The 16,707-nt window shown below is 34.9% G+C and overlaps 1 protein-coding gene across 1 annotated transcript; it reads left to right on the plus strand.

The window, feature by feature from the left end:
• Positions 1 to 10,547: 10,547 nt before the first annotated feature.
• Positions 10,548 to 15,571, plus strand: LOC115698989 (probable sucrose-phosphate synthase 1). Its single transcript, XM_030626205.2, has 13 exons — positions 10,548 to 10,924; positions 11,062 to 11,151; positions 11,463 to 11,707; positions 11,821 to 11,884; positions 12,005 to 12,709; positions 12,819 to 12,935; positions 13,047 to 13,178; positions 13,271 to 13,447; positions 13,521 to 13,574; positions 13,670 to 13,732; positions 13,820 to 14,755; positions 14,849 to 14,976; positions 15,068 to 15,571. Exons 1-13 carry the CDS (start codon positions 10,718 to 10,720, stop codon positions 15,315 to 15,317), a joined length of 3,168 nt encoding a protein of 1,055 aa, XP_030482065.2. The 5' UTR covers positions 10,548 to 10,717; the 3' UTR covers positions 15,318 to 15,571.
• Positions 15,572 to 16,707: the final 1,136 nt, after the last annotated feature.

Genomic DNA, 16,707 nt, shown 5'->3' on the forward strand with positions numbered 1-16,707 from the left:
CTCAACACATAAGCAAGAACAATTTAGAGAAAAATTAATTTCCTAGGTATTTCAAAAAATAGCAATATTCTGGGAGTGAGAAGTGTGCTCTGATTTCTCAAATGAGGCTATTATTTATAGTAGTTAAATTCCTTTAATTAAATCATATTTAATTATTTAAATAAATAAATATCTATAACCAAATTCAATTACTGATATTTATGAGGGAATCTCTCAACCACTTGAGAGAATATCTCAACAACCTTAAAATATCTATAACCACTTTTTAAATTAGATATTACCTAATTAAATTAATTAAATAATTAATTAACCCAAAAAGACAAACTCCATAGGGACAGGACAATACCCTTATCTTTTAGGACAAGGATGGTGTCTTTTGTCCTGACAGCTTTTGTCTTGACAAATCTTGTCTCGACAAATTTTGTCTTAATAGTTTTTATCTTTTTCCTATATAACTAATTCAAAACAATTATTTATTTATTACAAAAATAAATAATTACTATTTTTTTAATTCAAAATAATTTTTTCGAACATCGTTATACAACTCTTTATCCCACCCTTGACAGTATTTTAAGGTGGTGATTTGGGGACCATGGACCTATAATTCTAAGCTCCAATAAACTAAATTATTTATTGAGTCTCATCAACTAAATAATCCCTTATTTATTAATTCCATGATTACTCCACTATAAATATAGAATTGAACTCTTAGTAATTATAAAATTTTATTTACTAAGTTTAACTGCAGTGTCCATTGATATAATTAATTCCAGTGATTAGCCCTCCATATGTGTTGGTTCATAATAAGTTTTGGTCAAGTTACCGTTTTACCCTTCTAATTACTTCTTTATCTTTTAGTACCATTAATTCACTAGTAGAAGTATAATAAGATCCCATCTGAATTTGTGCACAACATTCTAGTTCCAGAATTAACACTTAAAGGAAACCAGCATTCGATCCATTAGAAAGTTAGGATTTCATAATTGTACATCATGTTTCTAGCAATCCATATTATTAGATTCCCAAAATAAAAGTTGTAAGAATTATCTTCTCTGAGAAACTTTAACGAGTGAATCAAAAAAACTAATAACATAAATAGCAGTTCATGATAACTCAAGATTTAAGTCGATCTACTATTGACCATCGTTATGATATGAATTAGATATTTATGATAAATAGCATGTTAATAAAGACAGCTTAATTCATATCGGTCCTTGTCATATATAATCTCTATTATATATTGTTGACCTCACTTCTAGTCAACGACAATGAGTTAAGATAAAAAGATTAGATAAAGTAAATAATAAAAAGTAAAAATAATAATTAAAGAGAACACCATAATTTCTAGAGGTTCAGCCCCGTGAGAATGATAATAGTATACTCCCCTTTTGGTTGTATTAACTTGAGAGACAAAGAATGAAGTATTCTCTCTCTAAAGCTCTTACAATGGATCTTTGAGTAACTCTCTCTTAGATTGCTCTTTTCTTTTCAGGTGTTCTTTCTGAATCAAATTTTTGTCCCCTGAATAGTGAGATTGAACCACTATTTATAGGAGCTTATTACATGAAGAATGGTCTCCTTTAATCTATAATATATAATATATAAAATAGGAAACTAAATTAATTCCATAATTACAATGTAAAGAATGGAAAACTGAGGCTCATTACCTTTATTCTCTGATCTAATCCTACAAATACAGGGATTATCTTCGTGTCTTGGAAGCAATGATGCCTATCTCTAAAATTATCAACTCACACATCATGTTCAGTGCATGTAAGTTGATCACACGATCGACTTTGTCGGATGTCTCTTGGTGACTCTATTCGGACATCCTGCTATGCACCGACAACATAGACATTTCTACCAATATTTGGGGACTGTTAGGATAACATTTTCCCCCAAGTCTGCGCAGGACCTTCTTGGTCCCACGTGGACTTCATTCGATCAGGAACCTTGCCCGAATGGGTGATGCGTGTCTTCGACGGTTGAGGTTGATCTGACGTGACTTCGAGTAAGGGTCTTTTTAGTGTCTGAGCATTAAATACCTCTTGAAATTTGTACCTCAAAGCACACATTGACAGTTGAGTGACAGTGCATGCGTGATGGTTGTACTCCTTATAATGAGTACTAACATTCGCTTTTGGGGAAAACCCAAATATTTGAATTTTAAAATGATTTATTCTCCTTTGATTTTCTTGTACATGATTTTAAGCGTGCAGACTTTAATTTTATCTCATTGTACAGCTCAATCTGAAGATGGCATATACATACCCCCATGCCCAAGTCTACAGCCTTAAAAACCACGACCACCACCAACAACTTGAAGAAGGAGATGGAGGAGGCTAAAAAGGAGGTGGAGTTGAAGTGCACTCAACTAGGTGAGGTTAACAAACAAGTCTTGGCTGCTAACAAGCTCGTTGAAGACTTCAGGAAGGAGATCAATGATATGTCGTTCACTACTCAGCTCGAAGTGGACAATGAGGCCTTGCTAAGGATGTCAACTCCCTTAAGGATGAGAGGGAAAACCTTCCCACTCTTCTTTCCAGTTTGGAGACCAAGGTCAAGGATCTAATTAAAGAGAAAAGGAGTTTGCAGGAGACCCTTGACTTTAAGCGGTCAGATTTTGGTGTTGAACAGGAGGTGCTTCAAAAGGAGGTGGAAAGCTTGGAGACGGCTGCTCTGGATGTCTTCGATAAATTTTAGAGGGCCAACACAGGGGCCAACTTTGATTACCTCAATCAAAACAAAGAGGATTATCTTAGTTTCTGTGAATCCCAAAAAGTCAAGGAAGATGCCAAGGTAGCCAACACCAATTCTCTGACCGACCAAGACAATGAAACCGTAGCCGCTGATGACGCATATGATCCATATAAAGAACCAGGGACTCCAGCTGCATGAATTGACTTCTTTTTCTGTATCAGTTTAGCCTACAAGCCTACTTTTAAGTACAATATAGCCGACCAAGCATCTTTTAAACTTGGAGAATATTTCATTTTATTTTAAGATAACTGGCTAGCCGCGCAGCTTTTAATCCAAGATATATCAAGCTTTGTTATCTTTTAAAATGAATATTTTCTCTTAAATATAAATGATTGCACATGTAAATATTTTTGTTTTTTGAGATTGTTACTTACCTATGCTTTATATGGGTATAGTTGCCCCCCAAATGACTGAGCAGAGTTATGACTCTTGGTCACTTGTATTGCACAAGTTCAATTTTGTCTGTATAGCTACTAGGTTTAGGCAAACCATTTGTACGCATTTTCAATGGCAATTACATAACTTGCTATGAAAAAGAGATAAAAGGGACACAATTAGAATGATAATTAATATATTTATTCATTTATTGGTCTAGATGTGTTGTTACTGTAGTAACGTACATGTATTAAATTATAAAAGCAATTATATGATCTAACTAATCTTTAGCTAATTGAAACATAAAACAATTGAACGGTATAGTTCGTCCAAGAGACATTACTCAAGAGTAACGATTTCTGAACATATTGTACTTTAAGGGTTGTCATCCGACCTAAGTACCAGTTATTTTTCCAAGCCTTTGAGCGAGGTTCACTCAAAAGGATACCTACTTAAGAGTGAGTGTTCGAGCATTGTATACTTTAGGGGGGTCATCAGACCTTGTACACTTAGTGGTAGTATTTTCTCAAATATTCACCATTCTAATATCTTGGTACTAGAACCAGTTCCATGTTTTCATCATACCAACCAAGTTTGTATGATCCATAATCTGTAAATTTAGTTACTTGATATGGCCCTTCTCAATTTGGGTCTGAGCATGCCAGTTGCATTGTCTTTTGTGTTTAAGAACACTCTTTTAAGTACCATATCTCCCACAAAGAATTTTCTTGCCCTCACTTGCTTGTTGAAGTACCGAGTTACCTTTTGCTGATGAACCACTAGCTTTAGGTTTGTTGAAGCTCTTTTTTCTTTAATTTCATCAAGTGATTCTGCCAGGAGGGCATGATTAGTTTCATCAAGTGATTCTGTGGGATGGGAGTTCTAATTCCACTAGTAGCATTTCCTTATAACCATAAGCCATGGTAAAAGGTGTCTGCCCTGTTGCTGTTCTTTTAGTTATTCTGTATGACCACAATACTTCTAGTAATTCCTCCATCCATTTCCTTTTAGCTTCTTCGAGCTATTTTTTCATGGTGTCTTTGAGTGTCTTGTTGACTGCTTTGACTTGCCCATTTTTTTGAGGGTGTTCTACTACGGAGAAATTTTTGATGATTCCATGTGTCTTACAAAAATCTGTAAACATCTGGCTATCGAACTGTTTGCCATTGTCTTAGACAATCTTGTGTGGAAGTCCATATCGTCATATGATGTTTTTTACTACAAAATCTAATACCTTCTTGGATGTTATTATTGCCAGAGGCTCGGCTTCTATCCACTCGGTGAAGTAATCCATTGCGACCACTGCATATTATACTCCACCTTTGCCTTTGGGCAACTGTCCGGTCAGGTTTATTCCCCATATGGCAAAGGGCCATGGACTTTGCATATGTATTAGCTCATTTGAGGGCGCTCGAGGAATCTTTGAAAATCGCTAGCATTTGTCACACTTTTTCACATGGGCCTTTGAATCTTCGATCATAGTAGCCCAGAGATATCCTTGCCTCAGTATTTTCTTTGATAAACTTTGCCCTCCGGCATGATTACCATAAAATCCTTCATGTACTTCGTACAAGAGTCGTGTAGCTTCTTCTGTTGTCACACATCTTAACAATGGCATGGAGAAGCCCCTTCTATACATTATACCTTCCACTATGATGCAGCTTTCTCATCATTTTTTGAGCCTCGTTTCTGTTGCTTGGAAGTTTTCCAGTATTGAGATAAGCTGTTATGGGAGTCATCCAGTTTGGTGTAGTATCTATCATTTCGATTTCTTCGACATAGGTGATACTGGGTTCTTCCAAAAATTGAATTGGAATAAGGTTGGCCTTATCTGTTACCGTGTTGCTCGCAAGTCGTGCCAAGGCATCAGTAGTTGTATTTTCTTCCCTTGGAATTTGCTTGAGGGTATAACCCTTGAATTATGCAAGCAGGTCTTGGATCTTACTAGGATAAGCCATCATTTTTTCTGCACGAGCCATGTATTCCCCTAAGACTTGATTTACCACCAACTATGAATCACTGTAGACTTTAATATATTCAGCATGTACCTCCTGAACAAGCTTTAGTCAAGCTATGAGTGCTTCATATTCTGCTTCGTTGTTGGAGACTTTGAACCCCAATTAATTGCTTCGTGCAGAGGTTGCCCTCAAGTGTGATGAGGACAATTCCTACACCAGAAAGTTGATCGGTGGCTGATTAGTCTATATGTAACTTCCAGATGGGTTTGTTTTCATTCTCTTTTGGTAGGGACTTCTGTTGTAGTCCTTCGTCTGGCTCAGGATTATCTTTTAGACTGTCTGCTTCTTTGCCCGTGCATTCTGCCACAAAGCCTGCCAAAGCCTGCCCTTTCACTGCTGTACAGGGTTAGAAAATTATCTCCTAGTGACCCAAGTAGCCGTCCAGAAGCATCAAGCTTTTGCAAAACTTGGCGTAAAGGTTGGTCGGTATACACTTGAATAGGATGAGCTTAGAAATAAGGCCTTAACTTTCTTGTGGCTAAGATCAGATAAGTTAGCTTTTCAATTAAAGGATACTGACCTTCTGCCTCAACTAGTCTTTTATTAATATAGTAGACTGGATGCTGGACATTGTTCTCTTCTCTTATCAGCACAATGCTTATGGTGTATTCAGTGACTGCTAGGTATATCCCTAATTCTTCTCCGTCCAAAGGTTTTGAGAGTATGAGAGGTTTTGCGAGTTGATTTTTTAATTCTTGGAAAGCATTTTCACATTCCTCTACCCATTCAAATTTCTTATTAGCTCGGAGGATGTTTTAGAAAGAAACACACTTATTTTTTAATTTTGAAAGGAATGTACTTAGTGCAGCTATCTGACCAGTTAGGCCTTACACCTCCTTTACTTTTGTTGGTGACTTCATATCCAGGAGGGCTTGTATTTTCTCTAGGTTGGCTTCTATTCCTCGAGCATTAACAATAAATCCAAGAAACTTACCCGAGCTGACCTCGAAAGAATACTTTAATGGATTGAGTTTCATGTTGTATTTTTTGAGGATTTTGAAGCATTCATCCAGATCCTCTATTCGCCCCCAACCTTCCTGGATTTAATGAGCATGTCATCCACATATACTTCCATGTTTCTTCTAATCTGGTATTTGAACATTTTGTTTACTAACCTTTGGTATGTAGCTCTAGCATTTTTAAGACCAAACAACATTACTTTATAGTTGTATAAACCCATGTCTGTTTAGAAGCTTGTGTGTTCTTGGTTAGGTGGATGCATTCTGATCTGATTGTACCCCGAATAGGCATCCATAAAGCTTAGGATTTCATGTCCAACTGTTGCATGCACTAGTTGATCAATTCTTGGGAGTGGAAAACAGTCTTTGGGACACGCCTTAATGAGGTCGGTGATGTCAATACATACTCGCTATTTTTTGTTTGGCTTGGGTACTAGTATGGGGTTAGCCACCCAATCCGGGTAGAAAGCTTCAATAATAAACTTGTTTGTGGTGAGCCTTACTACCTCTTCTTTTAGTGCCTGCGCACGTTCTTTGTTCAGCAACCTTCTCTTCTGCTAGATGAGACGGAAGTTTGGATCAATATTTAGGGCATGAGACATGACAGCAGGGTCAATGTTGACCATATCCTCATGTGACCAGGCAAAAATATCAAGGTTTGCTCTTAGAAATTTTATTAAGGGTAATTTTACTTCCAACAACAAACCTTCACTGATTTTGAGCTTCCTGATCGGGATGGTTGGATCGATCTCCACTTCTTCTAACTCTTCTACTGGCCCAACATTTGCATTTCATTCCCTAAGTTGGGGATCTATGTCTTCGTCCCCACCTTGGGTGAATTTCTATTGGGCAATGCCTTTCCCTTTCTCTGAACTCCAGCTGAAAGTATTTTCCTTTTTGACCTTAGATAGAGTAAGGTTGTAGCATTCTTGTGCAATCCTTTGATTTCCCTTTAGACAATCCACTCCACTTTTAGTTGGAAACTTAACGCATAGGTGGAATATTGATGTGACAACTTTCAAGTCATATAGGGTTGATCGGCCTAACATGACGTTAAAAGCTAAAGGGACATCAATCACAAAGAACTGTGCTATTACCATTATGCTCTTCAGAGCTTGTTCTACTGTAAGTGGTAAGAAAATCTATCTAAGTGGCGCTACACTCTAGCTGGAGAACCCGTAGACTAGTTGGGTGCAAAGAATCAAGTCTTTAAGTTGTAGCCCCATTTTTTCATATGTTGTCTTAAATAGAATATTTGAGAAAGCTTGTTGTCTACCATTGTAACGCCCTGATACTTAGGCGCGCTACAGTAATTTTTCAATTACAGTGCCACCTTTGTTAATCAAAGGATTTTTTCTTAAAAATCGTGTAAAATTAAAAATTTAGATTTAATTCCTAAACTTTTATAAACTTTTAAACATTTATTTACAAAAGTCAGGATCTCGTATTTAAACTTTTACAACATTATCCAAAATATATATTTAGTCTGGTTGCACAGTGACTACAAAATAAAAACCCCAGATGTCCCGAGACTGAACACTCCAGGTCGCACTGCCATGACATGTACAAACACCATCCTAGCTTGAAGCTCACTCCTGTTCAGCCTTCGCCTTTCCATTACCTACACATGGAAATATCAACTGTGAGTCGACGGACTTAGTAAGTGTTAACGCAAATTTTTGTTAGCTAAAATTTGAGCCTCACAGTGATAATTTCACACAAAAAAAATGAAAGAAGTAAAGTAAGAGATATGAACACGAAGGATTTTTTACGTGGTTTTGCAGTTAAAATTCTGCATAGTCCACGAGTCAATCTTATTAGATTTCTCATGTTCATGTATCAAAGAAGGTTCAAAGCAGATTAGGGAATCTATTTATCCCGGTATTTAAGTTATGTTTACTGGCGCATTTCACATGTGCACCGGTAAAAACTCTTTTACCAACAAAGATTCACTGACATCTTTTGCTGGCGCGTAGCATTGCCGTGCCGGCAAAAGTACCTTTTCTTGTAGTGATTTGTGCACAAATTTCAGTTCTAGAACTAACACTTAGAGGGAACCAATATTCGATCCATTAGGAAAGATAGGATTTTATATTGTAAATTAAGTTCTCAACTATCCATATTATTAGCTTCCCAAAACAGAAGTTGTAAGAATCATCTTCTCTGAAAAACTTTAAATAGTGAATCAAATTGAAACTAATAACATGAACATGAGTTCATGATTTCTCAAGATTTAGGTCGATCTACTAATTGATCATTATTGTGATATACATTAGGTCTTTATAGTTAAACGATTAGTTTGATAAAGATAACTTAATTAGATTTCGGTCATGTCATATATAATCTCTATTATATACAACACCTTCATCGAGATGTCCCTCTACATCAGCGATCTGAATCAAGATTGCTTGAACCAAATAACGGGCATCGGTGAGCCATACTAGCAACTGTTGATCAAAGATTTTATAATTTTAATATGTTACTGACTATTTTATTCATAACTCGTGATCTTAATTCTCTGTACAATACAAGTCACAGTCTCATATATGAATACAAAAAATTCAATACTTATATCTAAATTATTAATAAATAATTAAATATTCAAAGATATATCACATTGTTCAACTTATATTTATAATCAAAATATCTTTACATGCTTTGCAGGACATAAACCCTAACAATCTCTCACTTATTTTAAAAAAAATTAGCATTTCTCTTAATCTCATATTAGTTACATGTGCCATAAAAGACTTTACATGTAGCGTCTTTAGTGTCTTTGTAAACGGATCATCTAGATTATGTTCTGGCACAATCCTCAAGACCATCACATCACGTCTTTTTACTATATCTCTGAATAGATGATATTTTCTTTCAATGTGCTTGCTTTTCTTGTGGCTCCTTCTTTCCTTGGAGTTGGTCACCGCTCCACTGTTGTCACAGTAAAGCACAAGTGGTTTTTCTAACTTCTAGGTCAGTGTAGAACTTCTTCAACCAAACTACATCTTTATCTGCCTCACAAACTGCTATAAATTTGTCTTCGATGGTCGAATCTGCAATACTAATTTGATTAATGTTTCTTCAAACTACAACTCCACCACCAAGAGTGTATATTGACCTAAATGTCGATTTACGACTAATTCTGTCTGATTAAAATTCAAAATCAGTATATTTAATAGAATTTAACTCTCCTTTGAAATACACAAGCATGATATCTTATTCTCTAAATATAAGTTATTATATATTTAGTAGTATATATATTATGAGGACTTATTTTAATTTTTATACATTGAAAAAATAAAATATTGATATGAATAGATATAAATACTTTTATTTTAATAATATTTAAAAATGAGTATTCTTTTTTATAGTTTTAAATAAGATATAGTATTCTTTTGTAAATTCTTGAAATATTGTTTTTCAAAATAGTTTTAAAAGAGTGAGAGTAACTTATTTTATTAATTTTAAAGTGTGTTTAAATATATATGTATAGACTTATTTAAATAATAATAATAATAATAATAACCTATAGTGATTTTGAAAATGAAGTTAAAATATATAATATTTTAGATCTAAATTTTGTGTACATGTAAAGTATATTAGGTTGATGTTACGTGCAATGCACATATAATTATTATTTTTTAATTAAGTTCAATTAAGTGATGTTAAGTGCAATACATGTAAGTTTATTTTTTTTAATTAGGTAATATATTTTTTTTTTAATTTTTAAATGGGGTTTGAGATTTTAATCTTTAAGAAAAAAATTTAGTTATTGCTACATTAGTGTGTCATTTGGATATGATTATATATATACATATTTTTTAAATTTTTTAAATTTTCTTAATTAAGTAACGTATTCTATATTTTTAACCAAAATTCACATAATCAAATTTAAGTGTGTCTATATATAGCTCCATTCATAATTGATATAAAAGTTTTTTATTCCCAAGTTTTACAAAAATTATGGTTTGTAAATTGGTTTACCATAACTAAAATGGAAAGCAATCAATTCCTTATTGCAACTATTTCAATTTAAAATATAAAATAAGTAATAATAAAATTAAAAATATAGTTAAAAATATTTATAATATTTTAAGTTTAAATTTCTTTATATAAAATATTTACATAATTTTTTTATTTTAATTTAAAATTAAACTAAAAATATGATTAAAAATATCTATAATATTTTATAATATTTTAAGTATTTTAAATTTAAATTCAAATTTCTTTACATAAAATATCTACATAATTTTTATTTTTAAATATATATAATAACATTATAAAATTAGTAAAGAATATTATTTTAAAGTTAACTTAAAAACTACCTTACATACTTTATATAAAATAGATATAGAGATTTGGATTATTATAATTATTTTTCACTAAAGAATATATATAGGTGTAAAGAAATCGTGTGTTGAAAGAGAAAAGTTGATATAAACAGTAGACAGAATATTATAATAGCATAATAGCATTGTACTACTAACTGTGTGCATGTCTCTCTCTCCTTTGTTTGAAACTATAAAGACCTCACCTTGAACTCAACACTGAGACTGAGGTTGTTGATCGATCAAACCAAATTAACTAACTACTAATAATTAAGAAGAAATGGCGGGGAACGATTGGGTGAATAGCTACTTGGAGGCCATTTTAGACGTAGGACCAGGCCTGGACGACGCCAAATCCAAATCCAAACCCAATTCCATATCATCTCTGCTTCTCAGAGAAAGAGGTCGTTTCAGTCCCACTCGTTATTTCGTTGAGGAAGTCATCACAGGTTTCGATGAAACCGATCTATACCGTTCCTGGGTTCGAGTATGCACCCACCCACCCCCTCTTTCTGTTTCAATAATTCTCTGTTTTTTCTTTTTTATCACCAAATCATAGCAATGGTGTTTCCTGTTCTCTCTCTCTCTCTCTCTCTCTCTCTCTCTCTCTCTCTCTCTCTCTAGGCTGCGGCGACGAGGAGCCCCCAAGAGAGGAACACCAGGTTGGAGAACATGTGTTGGAGGATTTGGAATTTAGCTCGTAAAAAGAAGCAGGTTATATTATTATTATTATTATTATTATTATTATTATTATTATTATTATTATTATTATTATTATAGTTTTGGACTGTTCTGTTCATAATTTCATCTGATCATCAGTCATATATTTTGGAATTTGTGGTTGATGCTCTGCTTGTAAATATTTATGCATGGATTTGAAGGATGATCTTACATTTCTTAATCCAAAAATTATGCTATCATTACTCTTTCTTTAAATAATTAAATGTTTACTATATGGAAATTAAACTCTGTTTTTCTTTTTTTCTTTTTTAAATCTATTGTATGTTTTATGTTTTAATTACTAGCTGGAGGGAGAGGAAGCTCAGCGAATGGCGAATCGACGTGTTGAAAGGGAAAGAGGCCGCCGTGAAGCAACGGCTGATATGTCAGAAGACTTATCAGAAGGAGAGAAAGGAGAGACTATTAGTGATATTTCAGCCCATGGTGACAGCAACAGAGGAGGAACAATGCCTAGAAATAGTTCTGTTGATGTAATGGAAAACTTGGCTAAGCAGCTCAAAGAAAAGAAACTATACATAGTGCTAATAAGGTATATATATATAGATATATGTGAATTACACAAACCATAATATATTGATCTCTAACTGTGTGCATGATGGTGTGTGTGTTGTTAGTTCTTATTAACAAGCAATTTTTGTGCAGTCTTCATGGGTTGATACGTGGTGAGAACATGGAGCTTGGTCGTGATTCTGATACAGGTGGCCAGGTAACTTTAGGCTGTAATGTCTCATCTAATACTTATATAATATAGTTATCCAAACAGATTAAATAAGTTGAAACTTTTAGCAAATACTTACATGGAGTTTAAAATTTGCTTTGTTATCAGGTTAAGTATGTAGTAGAACTAGCCAGGGCTTTAGGCTCAATGCCAGGGGTTTACAGAGTTGATTTACTTACAAGACAAATAGCAGCTCCAGGTGTGGACTGGACATATGGTGAACCAACAGAAATGCTAAATCCAACAACAACATCTCATGAGAATACAATTGATGAGGTTGGAGAGAGTAGTGGAGCATACATAATTCGAGTACCATTTGGCCCAAAAGACAAATATGTAGCAAAAGAACTTCTATGGCCTCACATACCTGAATTTGTTGACCGTGCTCTCGTCCACATTACTCATATGTCCAGAGTTTTGGGTGAGCAAGTTGGTGGTGGGCAATCAATTTGGCCTATAGCAATACATGGACATTATGCTGATGCAGGTGATGCTGCTGCTCTTCTGTCTGGAGCATTGAATGTGCCAATGATCTTTACCGGTCACTCACTCGGAAGAGATAAGCTTGAACAATTATTAAAGCAAGGACGTCAATCAAGAGAAGAAATAAATTCAACTTACAAAATAATGAGAAGGATTGAAGCTGAGGAGCTATCACTTGATGCCTCCGAAATTGTCATCACCAGCACTAGACAAGAGATTGAAGAGCAATGGCGATTGTATGACGGCTTTGATCCGGTAATAGAACGAAAATTAAGAGCAAGGATCAAAAGGGGTGTTCATTGTCATGGAAGATTCATGCCTCGGATGATTGTGAGTATTATTGATTCAGATTAACATTGCCTTGTTTTACTGGTTTTTTATTTTTGTTGTACTTCCTCCAAATTCTGTTAGTTTTTTTCTATTTGTCTTTGGTTTATAGGTAATTCCTCCTGGAATGGAATTTCATCATATAGTTCCTCAAGAAGGGGATGTAGATGGAGAATTGGAGAGAAATGAAGATAATGCTGCTTCCCCTGATCCACCAATTTGGTCAGAGGTGATTTACTAAAGTGTCCATTCTCTTTCTCTTGTCTTCCCAATTCCCATTTGTTTTGTTTTATGAATAATTACAAATGTGAATATCACAGTTGTATTTTTTGATTGGCAGATTATGCGTTTCTTTTCCAATCCACGCAAGCCTATGATACTTGCACTTGCAAGACCAGATCCTAAAAAGAATATCACAACTCTAGTCAAAGCATTTGGAGAGTGTCGTCCACTGAGAGAGCTAGCTAATCTTGTATGGTTATTCAATATATCTTTTACATGGCTTCCTAGCAAACTCACTTTTTGTGTTTCCTACTGATACATTCATTATATATATATATGTAGACACTAATAATGGGAAACCGTGACAATATTGACGAAATGCCTGGCACAAATAGCTCTGTGCTTCTTTCAATTCTAAAGTTGATTGACAAATATGATCTATATGGTCAAGTTGCATATCCTAAACGTCATAAGCAATCTGATGTCCCTGAAATCTATCGTCTAGCAGCAAAAACAAAGGTACATATACATAAATACATATGCAAAAACAAGCATTTCAACCAACTGATTTGAGTTTCTCTTTGTTTGGTAGGGAGTTTTCATCAATCCAGCCTTTATTGAGCCATTTGGGCTTACTTTAATTGAGGTGCTTCTTGTCTCTAACTTTGGTTTCAGATATTGATTAATGTGAAGTCCAAACACAATCTCGATCTCTTTTATTATTTTATGTTTTTTCAACAGGCAGCAGCTTATGGATTACCTACTGTTGCCACCAAAAATGGAGGTCCTGTGGATATTCTTAGGGTGCTTACCTATTCACCCCCCTATCTTTTTTCTTTGGCACCTTTATTATTATGATTATTTTTACAAAAGCACTCAAATTTATGACAGGTTCTTGACAATGGTGTACTGGTTGATCCCCATGATCAACAAGCAATTTCAGATGCCCTTCTGAAGCTTGTTTCAGATAAGCAACTCTGGGGAAGATGTAGGCATAATGGACTGAAAAATATTCACCTTTTCTCTTGGCTAGCACACTGTAAGACATACCTAACTAGAATAGCAAGTTGCAAACAAAGACAGCCTCAGTGGCAACAGAGTGATGCTGAAAATGAGAATATAAGATCAGAATCACCTGGTGATTCCTTGAGAGATATACAAGACCTCTCACTCAACCTGAAGCTTTCATTGGATGGTGATAATGCTAATTTAGATGGCGATCAAGACAACGAGTGTGATCGAAAGAACAGGATAGAGAACGCTTTTTCTACATTCTCAAGGGGAGTTTTAGGGGGAAACCAAAAGTATTCATCATATGTTGAGAAAGAAGATTTGTTATTTCCAGCATTTAGGAGGAGGAAGCATGTTTTTGTTATCAGTGTGGATTGTGACACAACCTTAGAGTTAGTTGATATCATTGAGAAAATTGTTGAGGCAGCAAGGAAAGAAGAAGAAAAGGATATTGGTATCATATTGTCAACATCCTTAACCATATCTGAAATTTACTCTCTTCTAATCTCAGGAGGTTTTGCACCATCAGATTTCGATGCATTTATATGCAACAGTGGTAGTGAGCTCTACTATCCATCTTCAAACCATGAACTAGATAGTCCTTCTGGTCTTCCATTCATGGTTGACTTAGACTACCGTTCACACACTGATTACAGATGGGGTGGACAAGACTTGAAGAAGACTTTGGTTCGTTGGGCTTCTTCTGTCAATAACAATAACAATATAAATGAAAATGAAAATCAGCAAATTGTTTCACATGATGAATCTGGATCAACTCCTCAGTGCTATGCATTCCAAGTTAAACACCCCTCATTGGTATATTAGTGGTTCCTCTTTTCTCTTTTATTTCTGTAATACTATAATTAATTTTCATCTTAAATTATTTTTCCCCACCTGGTTTGGTTGCAGATGCCTCCTGTCTCGGAAGTACAGAAACTAATGAGATATCAAGCTCTTCGATGCCATGTCTTACTCTGCCAAAATGGTACGAAGCTGAATGTCATCCCTGCCACGGCTTCTAGAGCTCAAGCCCTCAGGTAAATATATAAATATACCACTGTAATGATCCTCTTTTAAGTTTGAAAAACAAGAAGAATTAATTAGAAAGGGGATTTTGATTTTGTTCAGGTATCTTTATGTGCGATGGGGTATGGACTTGGCAAGTGCTGTGGTGTTTGTGGGAGAATGTGGGGACACAGATTATGAAGGACTGATTGGTGGGACTCACAAGACGGTTATATTGAAGGGAGTTGGCAACGGTTCTCGTATACTCCATAATAACAGGAATTATCCTCTAAACCATGTTGTTACATTGGACAGTCCTAACCTAGTTGAGACTCAACTTGGAAACATAACAACATCTCTGGGAAAACTCTAAGGTTCTCAAGTATTAGACAAAAGCTTCAATCTTTTGTTTTTGATTTTTGTACAGCCCAAAATATATACCATAAACTCTCTTTCTCACCCTCTTTTGGAGGCTTAGAGGGGGATAATAATGATGGTGCTTTCCCAAATAAGTGGTGGGAATTAATTAAAATTCCTTTGATTTAAACTCAACAACTTAATGGTGTAATGCCAGTGCCACATGACATGAATAATAAGTTTAGTTTAATGAACTATGTTTTTTGTTAATTTCATCATCTTTATGATTGTGTTTTGGTTTACTTATTCAGATCATGACTCTTGAGTATTGTCTAGACCTTATTTGCAACTCTCTTTTCTCTCTTGGGAAAATTAATTAAATATACAGAGGTCTTTCACAGTCTTTCTCTAAAGCAAATATTTTTGACCTACGTCAATGGAACCTATTGGTGTGGTGACTCCTCATCCTCCGTCTCCACCGGTCCACCCTCTTCTTCTATACCTCATGTAACCTTAATCCCACCTCCGCCTATCCACACTCCTCTTCATTCCACCATAAATCCTTTTCCAACACTTTCCCCTTCACCAAATCTCTCTGTTATTCCAACCTTCGAGTTTTTGGCTCACTCCAAATTATTCTCATCTTCGGGTTTTTGGTTCTTTGTGTTTTCCTCATCTTCGTGCATATAATCAACATAAACTTGATTTTCGCTCAGCTCCATGTGTTTTTATTGGTTATATTCCCAATCATAAAGTATTGACCTCACTTTTAGCCAATGCCAGTAAATCAAATTAAAGCGATTAAGAATAATTGAATAACAACAAAAAATAAAGACTAAGTAAAGAAAACACCAGAATTGTTAGAGAGGTTCGACCTCGTGATGGTGGTAATAGTGGAAATGTGTAGGATGAGAATTTAACAGAGCACTAACGAGTGTAAGTGACAAAATTGGTAAAATGTGTTTCCTTGATCTTTTTCATTCACCTTTAGGTAATATATATATATATACCATATTACAAGCTAAAAATGTGTCTACAGCTATGTATAACAGCTATTTATACCCTAGAATTATGGCTATTATCTCATTCACCAAATCATAAAGAAATATACAAAATATACATATTCTAAATATAGAAGATCCCCCCCTTCAAGTTGGAGCATGAAGATCATAAATGCCCAACTTGCCAAGTAGATACAAAAACTTGCGCTTGCCAAGGGCCTTGGTGAAGATGTCTGCAAGCTGATCATCAGTAGACATATGATACGTAGAAATAATTCCATCACGAATGGCATCACGCACATAATGATAATCAACTTCAATATGCTCGGTACGCTCATGAAAGACAGGATTTTGAGCAATGTAGAGGGCTGATTGACTATCACAATATAAGTGCATGGTTGGCGA

The sequence above is a fragment of the Cannabis sativa genome, chromosome X (genome assembly GCF_029168945.1).
Source record: "Cannabis sativa cultivar Pink pepper isolate KNU-18-1 chromosome X, ASM2916894v1, whole genome shotgun sequence".
NCBI classification, from domain to species: domain Eukaryota; kingdom Viridiplantae; phylum Streptophyta; class Magnoliopsida; order Rosales; family Cannabaceae; genus Cannabis; species Cannabis sativa.

Bases quoted from the DNA above. Each gene is read 5' to 3' on its own strand.
- LOC115698989 (XM_030626205.2), top strand. From the start codon at position 10,718: ATGGCGGGGAACGATTGGGTGAATAGCTACTTGGAGGCCATTTTAGAC. The intron at 10,925-11,061 runs GTATGCACCCAC...CTCTCTCTCTAG, and splicing joins TATACCGTTCCTGGGTTCGA to GCTGCGGCGACGAGGAGCCC. The intron at 13,448-13,520 runs GTACATATACAT...TTTGTTTGGTAG, and splicing joins GTCTAGCAGCAAAAACAAAG to GGAGTTTTCATCAATCCAGC.